General features: G+C 36.3%; 1 protein-coding gene across 1 annotated transcript; it reads left to right on the top strand.

Annotated features, from left to right (window-relative positions):
* The first annotated feature begins 1,771 nt into the window (after positions 1-1,771).
* On the top strand, positions 1,772-9,835 carry LOC122739052 (major urinary protein 20-like). The gene is made up of 6 exons (XM_043980908.1): positions 1,772-1,858; positions 2,455-2,591; positions 4,803-4,876; positions 7,242-7,343; positions 8,136-8,237; positions 9,717-9,835. The coding sequence occupies exons 1-6, from the start codon at positions 1,772-1,774 to the stop codon at positions 9,833-9,835; spliced, it is 621 nt and encodes a 206-aa protein (XP_043836843.1).
* Positions 9,836-9,978: the final 143 nt, after the last annotated feature.

Raw genomic sequence — 9,978 nt, 5'->3', positions numbered from 1 at the left:
ACTAGGTCTTCTTTTAACTGACTATATAGAGCTTTTCCACTTTTGGCTGCAGAGTATATAAACAATCTGATTTCAATATTGACTATTTGGTGATGTCTATTGTTATTGAAATAGTGTTTGTTATGACCAGTTGGTGTGAATATGAGCCAAGACACTGCAGCACACCTGGGGCAGTTTGAGCTAATTTTAATCCCGTGTGGATTGACCTGGAACACAGCTGTGGGTCCTTTGGGCAAAGAGAATATGAAGACTATTATGCAACAGTGGCAAGGTCTCAAGACCCCATGTAATTCCTTGCTAATTACTATTAATCTCCTTGATGCCATGGTTTTATTTCCTTTTATTGTTTGAGGACTTCTTTTTATTGTTTTATGGATTACTTTGACCTGAGAGCTGTTGGATATTTTTCTAATTAAAGGAATTATTTAATGGGAGGTGAATCTTCATGGTTAGGAAGAGTTGTTAAAAGTTCTTTCAGAGGGATATGGTATCAAAGTTCAGAAATTCAGAAGCAAAGCTAAGTGGAAAATGAAAATTGGCCAGCTTGGATCCCTTCTTAAAAGAGAGGCCTCAGGAGGAAATTACAAATGGAAGGAAGGAGCTGATATAGCAGAGAAATATTTTAGACTTCAGGGACCAATGAATGTTCCAGGATGAGAAGGCTCTAGGTAATGAGTGAGGGGTGAGACAGCAGCTGAGCCATGATGTTGAAGTCCAAAAGGTCAGAAGCATACCTGGGAGAGCAATGAAAATTGACTGGCCTGGACCTCTCCTTAAATAGGGGCAGTGAAAGGAACTCATTAATTAAAGAAGGGGACCAGCATGGCAGAGGGATGTTCAAAGATGAGGAAGTCCCAAATGCTGAGGGAGATTCCAGGGTGAGATTACAGTTGAAGCATGGGATGAGGTTCAAACAATCAAAACACAAGTCCCATGCCATATGTTATAATACATAATACAATCATATACAGTAATCAGATGCATAGGTCACATGCTAAAACACAATACATGCATATATGCATAGTCATAACATTCCATTTTAAGGGTACCCTTCTAAAAAATGTCTATTTAGCTGCTTCTGATGTTCAGAAATAGTTATAAAAAGAGAGAGAGAGATCCAAAGTCTAGAATAGACTCTAGAGTCAGAACATCTCAGGTAATGGTTATAGTATACATTAAAGGGAGACTACAGTTCCCCAGAAGGACTCTCTTGTTGCTACCTGAGTTAAATTCTACCTCATGGTACAGTAAAATCAACTATGAGCACTGATTTCTCATTCTCCTCCTCATGTTGAGTCACTTTAAGTTGAGCATTTTGTACTTAGATAAGAAACCTTAAGTGTTTAATCTGATCTAACAGCCCAGTCAATAGATAAGACCAATAGTTGTTCTAAAAATTAGTCCTGCTCTTATGTAAGATTATTGAGTGCCAAGGATAATGTAATGTCTTTTGTTGGAATGATGGTAACAATGATAATTAAAAAAAAAATCCCTGCATGAGCACACAGTTCTAAGGAGAATAGTATATCTCTTGGCAGAATTAAGTAATAGCTGGGGAATGCTGAGTCAGTATGTGTGTGGAGTGGGGGCAGGTAGTAAAGGAAGGTAGGGGGTGGATTTTGGGGGTGGGTAGATGCATTGCCAAGTCGTCAGAGTAAGCCAGCCCTACAAGGATATTATATAAAGGAACCTGACTTGGTCAGAGCCTTTCTTCATTCCTATTAACATCTTTTTCTACTCCCCATAAGAGAAGAATAAACGTCTTACAAGGATGAAACTTCTACTTCTGACCATTGGCCTGTGCATGGCCAATGCATTTGAAATTGATAAATGGGCCGATGGCTTTAAAGCTGAAAAGGTACTATCAAGCCCAGCTCTATTGGTGTTCATTTGTGAGATGAAGGGCTTGAGTATTGAATAGAAGATTATGGTAATTGTATCCTTACCATTTATTTCTGGTACCACATTCTGTTTTCTTTTTCTCCATTTCTTTCATGTTTATGTCTTCTGTTCCTTCAAATTCATTCTCCTTTCATCTACTTCACTCCAGAAGGTGGCTCTATTGTTGAGAGATTGGTAGGCGGGTGAAATAGTTGGTGTATCCATGACATCAGGCATTATCAATTTATGGCTCTCATATTCTCTGGTTCTGGGTACCTACCCCTTAGCTGCTGCTACAGATTATTCTTGATCATTCCTGACTACAGGAAGAATTAGGTTCTTGTCTTCCTGTCCAGCCAGTCTTTTTCCTTATTGACTCCTAAGAATTTTTGGCACCTGCTCTAGCCATTCTTGGAATTTTGTTTTTTAAAACAATTGAAAGACAACTTATATGATTATTATAGATAACTAAATGCCTCTCCCTATGCCTGTATCAGAATGGAGACTAGTAGCAGAGGGGATGGACAACTTTTTAATATCATCACACTGGTGTATCCTTCTGACTCTCTTTAGATCAATGGGAGGTGGTATTCCATTGCAGTGGTATCTGACAGACCAGAGGAGACAAATCCAGGTGGATTAAACAGGTTTCAAATCTACTCCTTCCAAGTCAAAGAGAATAGAGATATTGAAACATCTATCTACAACAAGTGAGTACAACATTTGTACACTCCCACAGAATGATGTGGTATTTATCTATCTCTGAACTAATTATGTACTAATTTTCACAGAATTTAGACTTAACAGAGACCTTAAAGATTATATAATCCTACCTACTAATTTTCCAAATAAAAACTTGAGGCCCATAGAAGTAAATCACTTTGAGAAGATCATTAAGAGAACAAGTAGCAGAAATAAGATTTCCTGGTCTCCAACTCCAAGTTCAAAACTCTTTCACAATTCCACACTGAAGCATAGGTGGCTATCAATCAAAAACCTAATCAATCAGTCAACAAGCTTTTATTAAGTTCCTACTTCATGCCAAGTACTCTGATAGGTGCTAGGATTTAAAGACTAAAATGATTAAGACCTGACTTCAAGTAGCATTCTCTTGAAGTAACAATATGTAAGTACATACAAAATGGACAAAGTACATCCAAGGTAAATATCAGATAATTTGGGAGGGTGAGTTACTAGCACTTGGGGAGAGGGGAAATCAGAAAAGACTTCATCTAGGAAGTGGCATTTGAATTAAGTAATGAAAGAAACTAGGAATTTGTAAAGGTAGAGATAAAGAAGGGAATGCATTTTGGGCATGAGTGACAGACTGTAAGAAGGAAAAGAGCTGGGGAATGGAACTGTTATGTGGGAGGGACCTCAAGTAAACTAGTTAGCTAATCTATAGAACATATGAAGGAGAATAATTTGTAATAAGTCTGGAAAGGTACATTGGTGCCAGACTGTGAAGGGCTTTAAATGTCAAGCAGTGGTGTTTGTAGTTTATATACAGGCAAGAGAGAGCCACTGAAGCTTCTTAAATAGGATAGTGACATGGTCAAAGCTGTGCTTTAAGAATTTTACTTTGGCAGCTGTGTGGAGTATGTATTAGAGAGAGAAAAAGCTAGAGACAGGTAAGTCAATTAGTAGGGTATTGCAATAGATTAGGAGAAGTGATAAATGCTTGAAGTAAGGTGGTAGAGTGTGAGTGGACACAAGGGAATCAAGACTCAGAAACTCATAGGATAAAGAATATTGGGCATGGATATTAGAAAATTGAGTGGTTATAAGGAATAACATCTTAGTTAAATATTAGGTTAGCCAACTCAAAATGAGATTAATACTAAGGGATATTATACCTCATCTCAAACCACATGCCATCAAATCCTATTGCATCTGTCTCTACCATATGCCATTCTCTCTTATTAAAACAAAGGGCCTCTAAGCTACTGAATGCTGGACTTGCCTCAAGCTTTTAGTGTGCATCTGTACACATTATAGGCACCTGAGACTGCTTTCTGTTACTTCTCTCTTTCAAAGATGAGAAACTGATCATTTTCAAGGAAAGCTATAGAAAAGTGAGGTCACTTGTTGCTTCTGATACATTAGTTGGAGGCAGAGATGCAAAGTAGGAGGCTACTGCAATGATACAGGTGAGAAGTACTGAGAGCCTGAAGTAGGGCAGAGACTATGTGAGTAGTGAAGAGGAAATTATGGAGATAGAAACAATGAGATTTGATAAATATTTGGCTAGATGGGATGAATCAGAATGTGGAATAAAGGATGACAGAAATTGGGAATCTAGGTGACTCAAGCAATGGTGACTCAAATAATGCTTGATACTAATAGGGAAATATGGAAGAGGGGTAGGTTTAGGGGGTAAATTGACTTTTTTGGAAATGTTGAGTTTGAGATGTCTATTAGACCTTCAGTTCTAGAAGTCCATGATTATCCATTATAATATGCTGTCCATGATTCAGGACTAAAGCCCTCAGGAAGACTGAATATACAGCTCTTTAAGTGATCTTCATAGAGTTGACCATTAAACTCATGAAAGCTGATTAGGTAAATAATGGAAAGTATATAGAAAGGAAAGAGAAGATGACCTAGGACAGACTCATGATTAGTGTGTGTAACATAGGTTCAATTAAGCAAAATGAGAAGTGGTCAGAAAGATTGAAGGAGAACCAATAAAGAGCAGGGTCAGAAAAAATTCAGAGAAGAGAGGGAAATCAGGACAAAGGGTCATGGACTCAAATGCTGCAGAGAAATTAAAAAGGATGAGCATTGGGAAAGGCTATCAGATTTGGCAAATAAGGGCTCATTGGTACTATGTGAAAAGTTATTTTATTGAATGAGCTATAATACATGTGAATTACATAAAGTTCATAGAGCAAAACACAAAAAATATTTTTATTTTCCAGTTGGAATGATGTGTGTCAAGAAGTTAATATCACACTCACTGAAACCAACTTCCCTGGCCAATACAAAATTAATAGTAAGTATCACTTAGGCGTATTATCGTTTTTCACCATGGAATAGAAAAAAATCTGATATTTTGAATGGCTCCTGCCTTGCGTGATTATAATAGCAACAATGTAAGCTTATTTCTTTTACATATATATGTAAAATTACAAACCTCGTCAATTATAAACTTTATAACTATTTAAACAAATAGACAAAATAAGGCATTAAGTCATGTATAACCTATAAACTCCAAACTATTGAGAGGTAGCTAAAAGGAAACCCCCCCAAAATAATAACAGTATAATTTTATTTGGATCTCTGTCCTTTTCTAATATTTTCTTAATGTGTTTGCTTACTAGATACTATTGCTATAATTTGCTTTTGAAAACTATAGTAAGTATATGGTTAATTTTTCTGTCTCAGATTACTTTGCATCATTCTTGTAAGTCTTTCTACTTTTTTGCATTAAAAATATTGGTCTTTTTAAAGGACAAAAATATTTCATTAAAAGATGGGTTCATATGCTAGTTTTACCTGTATTTCTTAAGCAAATTCATCTCTCTGGTCCTTAGTTTCTTCATTTGTCAAATGAGAGGGTTAGACTAGCTGCTTTCTCAGGTCCCTTTTATTCCTAAGTGCTATGGTCCTTCATTGGCATTCCACAATTTGTTCAACTATTCACCAACTATCAGACTTGGAGACTTATTCTTGTTTTCTTGAGCTCATGTTTCTAAAGCTATCTTTCAAAACCATGAGCTTTCTTTTGGAGTATTAAATAGCCATGGTTAAAACTTTGGACTCTTTTTCCCCCATTACTGGAGTCTGTATGTCTTGAAATGGGACAAGACTAGAGTTCTATAATACTAAGGAATTAATGATATGTAAAAATGGCCTTTCATCACTCCCACCTTGGACTTTTTGCTCCTGCCACTCCCTTATTTGAGTAAGAAGATTCATATACTGCCCAACTTCATAGGCTGGAAAAGGTATAGGGAGCTGTCCTTGGTATACATTACAGAAGCACACATGATATAATTTTAAATTATTCCAAAATAATTTAAATTATTTTGAGAATTGGAAAGATTGTACAGCAATGTCAGGAGTTGGTCATACCAGGGGTCTTGGATATACACACAGGATAATCAAGCCAATATAATTTTTATACCATTTACAGCTGAAAGGATTTCAAAAGATCAATAAGTCCAACTGTCTTATTGGCTCTTACCTTTCCTGTGTGTAAAGTATGACCCAGAGAGGTCAGGCGATTTGCAGTTAATATAATAGCTGGAACTCAAATCTCTGTTTCTTGGTCACCAGTCCAGTTTTTTCCCTACTTTACCATTCTCTGGACATTGAGTGCCCATAATGACCTCTATGAATCAAACTTCTTTATCCTGGTGATAGCAGAGATTATCAGGAGTCATCTGTTTATGTACTTTGTTAGGTGATTTAGGTCAACATATCTGGGCTAAGCAGTGATGTAGCTAGGCTCTTTCTATCCTAGTAATGGGAGTAATCCCAATAATTGAAAAAAATGCAGAGAACATGGCATCACCAGTACATACATGAAAGAATACTTGTTAACAAGTTGATCATTCATTCATTCATTTATTCATCAATGCATGCATGTATTGATGCAGTAAATATCCATTAAATTCCTATGCATTTAGCCCTGTGCTAGAAATTGCATGAAATCCAAAGCAGTATAAGTTAGAGTTCCTGCTTTCATAAGGACATTCAGGTAAGGGAAGTATAGCAAAGAAGGGATAGGTCTAGAATATCTTTGGTAAACATTTCTTACTGTTCTAATATTCATTCTCTTTGGAGCCATGAAGATAATGTTGACTGGGGTCTTTTCTTAAGATTTAAGTAAAGCTGAACAGTTCAGTATCTTCTCCCAAGTGGTTGCCTATAGAAGTCACATGGAAGCCTGGTTCTTTACCCAGCTCTTCCTCATCTGTGTGGATGTGATTTGAGTGTCTGTACTTGTCTATCCTTAGTGGGTCCATTTTCTTTTAGAAGCTAAATGCAAGGGTTAATTCAAATGTGAAAACTCAATTTTAAATGTTCTATCAGCTTGCTGTTCCTTACTGCTACTGTTCAAATATAGAAAATGAAGAAAAAAGACAAGAAAATAATCACAATTTATTTAGTGATTTCAATACTTACTTATTCAGGTGAAGAGAAATAGAGGTTGGGTGAAAAGTGATTCCTCAGAGTTCATGTGATGGTGTGCTTTTACTATTAAAATAAGGTAAACCATTAATTAATATTCCACCAACAAACATGTCTTAATCATTTACCATGTACAAAAGACTGAAAGACATATGGTCACATCTCTTGCCTTGAATAGGAATGGGAAGCCTCATATTACCATTACTTGTTTCCTTCCACAGATCTTAAAGATAACAGCTTTGTCATGGAAGATACTGACTATAAGAACTTCCTGATTGTATATTGCCAAATTGGGAAGAACACTGGCGTATGGGAATTATTTGGTAAGTGTTTTGTCAACTTCCAAAGCAACACTTCCTCCTCTCTTCATTTCTCTCTATAACTTCTTTATCTAAATGTTTTCTTTTTTATCAAAGTCATAAAAGCAGACCCCTAATGCTATAGTTTGAGGCCAATTATGACAGAAAATGTTTTTTTTTTATAAGGCCCCTAGATTCTAGCATTACCACAAAAGGCTATCTCTGTGTAAAATGGTTTTCCTTTTTAATACCTTCAGTCTACATTTGTCTCTATGGAATCTTTCTTTAACTTAATAACCTCACTATATTTGGTGAATATGATATTAAATCTATTATCCAGGGCATGGCTACAAATAGAAAATATAATAGAGCTCAAGACTGACCCCAAGTGGTACATTTATGAGTTTCATCTATCCCAAGGAGCTACTCTGTCTCACTGATATTCATCTAAGACAACTGCCATGTCCACAACAGAGTATTACTAACTTTCTCTACTCTCAAGAAGATACTGGATTTGGAGTTAGAAAACGTAGGTTTAAATAATCAAACTCTTATTTTAATGCCCATACACCTTTGAATGAATCATTTTACTTCTCTGGGGTTCAATGTCCTCATCTGGTCCTCAGATGGTGGGGATGGAGGGAGTGTCATTGAACTAGATTATCTCTAATCTTTCTTCCAGCTCTTGATTCCTGGGAATGTATAACTAGAAGTCATGGGGCAATCTTCTCTAAAGCAGTGAGCCAACCATAGAGAATGATAAAGCTTCACAGATTCCCAGCCACCTTATTCATTTGTCTCTCTTCTTGGTTTCAGGAAGAAATAAATATTTGCCTAGAATATATAAAATGAAGTTTGAGACTAAAGTCATATCTCATGGTTTGCAAAAAAGGGACATTTCTTACTTTACTGAAACAGGTAACCCTTTAATTTTTCTTCCATCCAAATTTCCCCCATGACATTAAAAATGAAGTTAACCTTAATTAACTTAATTTTTAATCTTCTATTTTTAAATAATTTTCTTATGACCCCCTTTCTTTTGTGAGGCAATTGGGGTTAAGTGACTGGCTCAGAGTCACACAGCTAGTAAGTAGTAAGTCTGAGGCCGGATTTGAACTCAGGTCCTCCTGAATCCAGGGCCGGTGCTCTATCCACTGTGCCACCTAGCTGACCCATGACCCCCTTTTGAATGGAAAATTATTCCTTTTGAAAAATGAGCCTCCCAAATCCTTGCAACTAGTCCATTCCCTTTTCAGGCTCATTGGATTAACTTGTCTTTTTTCTATCCCTGCTTAGAGAGATGCCCCAAAAAAGTCATAAGGTGAGTGATAATATTGCTATTTATGTATTTTTGTCTAACATTGCTAGAGAATGGGGAATATTAAAATTTTGTCAGGTCACTGGTCTGAATTAGTTGTGACTAGTTTGGGTATATAGTTTGTTCTGGGTTGGACCATGTAGATCTACATTTGTTCCATGAATACAAAGGATGACACAAGCTCATAACCTTTTATTAATAAATTTATTATAGTGCAGCAGTGTATAGTAGAAGACATTAAGACTTGTGCCCTTGGACAAGTAATATGAATAATAACTGACATTTATATAGCACTTACTATTTGCCAGGTGACATCCTAAGCACTTTACAAATATTATCTAATTTGATGCTAACAAGAACCCCGAGAAGTAGGTGCTGTATATTATCCCCATTTTATAGTTGAGAAGACTAAGGTAAACAAAGATGAAGTGACTTGTCCAGAGTTGTACAGTTAGAATTATTTCTAAGGTCCCCTTTAAGGTCCTCCTTCTAAACTCATATGATTTTGAGTTCTTTGCTTATAAAAGCAATGTGGTATAGTTGGGCTAAAAAAACCCAACAAAGCAAAAAATAGCAAAAACAAAAGACAAATTCTAGTCAGAACACACTGATTCTAGTCCTATGTCTGCTAACTAGATTACTATGTAAACTTGAGTATTTTATTTCCTCTCTTGGGTCTTTAGATCCACATCTATAAAGTGAAGGTTTTACAGACTATATTTCCTCTAAAGTCTTTTCTAACTCTAAGAATTCTATTATTCTAAAGCAAAAAGAGAGGAAAGGGAATCACAAGCTAACCTTACTCCCTTGAGATATTAGTCAACAGCATGGCTTGATTCCCACTTTATCTAGAGCCCTGTATTAGGCAATAGGTATTATTCAAAGACAATAGGACAAAGTCCATGCCTTTAAGAAACCTTCAGTCTAGTTGGAGAGACAACATGGAGATGATAAATAGAATCAAAACAGAAATAATTCCCAGAGAAAGTAGAAGATTATTTATTGCCTGGACTTCCATTTCTCAATCTATGTCCTCTTCCCCATTTCCAAGTCCTAACTTTGTGATTCATATTTTACAGGGACTCTAAGAACTGAACTTTTACCAGATTCCCTCCAGCTTGACTTCAAGATCACTGACTCACTCAAGCCTAGTCATGCCTCTCCCATTCTTCCTTATCTCATTTGTGCCTTTGGTTAAAGAACTGCATGATTTTGAGCAGTAGTTAATAAATTCTGCAAAAACAGTTCTGTGTGCCTTTTAATCTCTTAAATTATTGTGGGATGAATAGAGTGCAGAAGGAAGAGGATTAATTATGGTAAGTTTAGTCACTAGGCTAGAAA

Source organism: Dromiciops gliroides, chromosome 2, assembly GCF_019393635.1.
Source record: "Dromiciops gliroides isolate mDroGli1 chromosome 2, mDroGli1.pri, whole genome shotgun sequence".
NCBI classification, from domain to species: domain Eukaryota; kingdom Metazoa; phylum Chordata; class Mammalia; order Microbiotheria; family Microbiotheriidae; genus Dromiciops; species Dromiciops gliroides.
The sequence above is the reverse complement of the archived record's forward strand: the minus strand, read 5'-3'. Positions and strand labels throughout refer to the sequence as shown.

What these genes read in the sequence shown, in the direction of transcription:
- LOC122739052 (XM_043980908.1), top strand. Translation starts at nt 1,772, where the DNA reads ATGAAACTTCTACTTCTGACCATTGGCCTGTGCATGGCCAATGCATTT. An exon ending in ATGGCTTTAAAGCTGAAAAG is followed by an intron (nt 1,859 to 2,454) that starts GTACTATCAAGC and finishes GACTCTCTTTAG; the next exon opens with ATCAATGGGAGGTGGTATTC. An exon ending in TGGCCAATACAAAATTAATA is followed by an intron (nt 4,877 to 7,241) that starts GTAAGTATCACT and finishes TTCCTTCCACAG; the next exon opens with ATCTTAAAGATAACAGCTTT.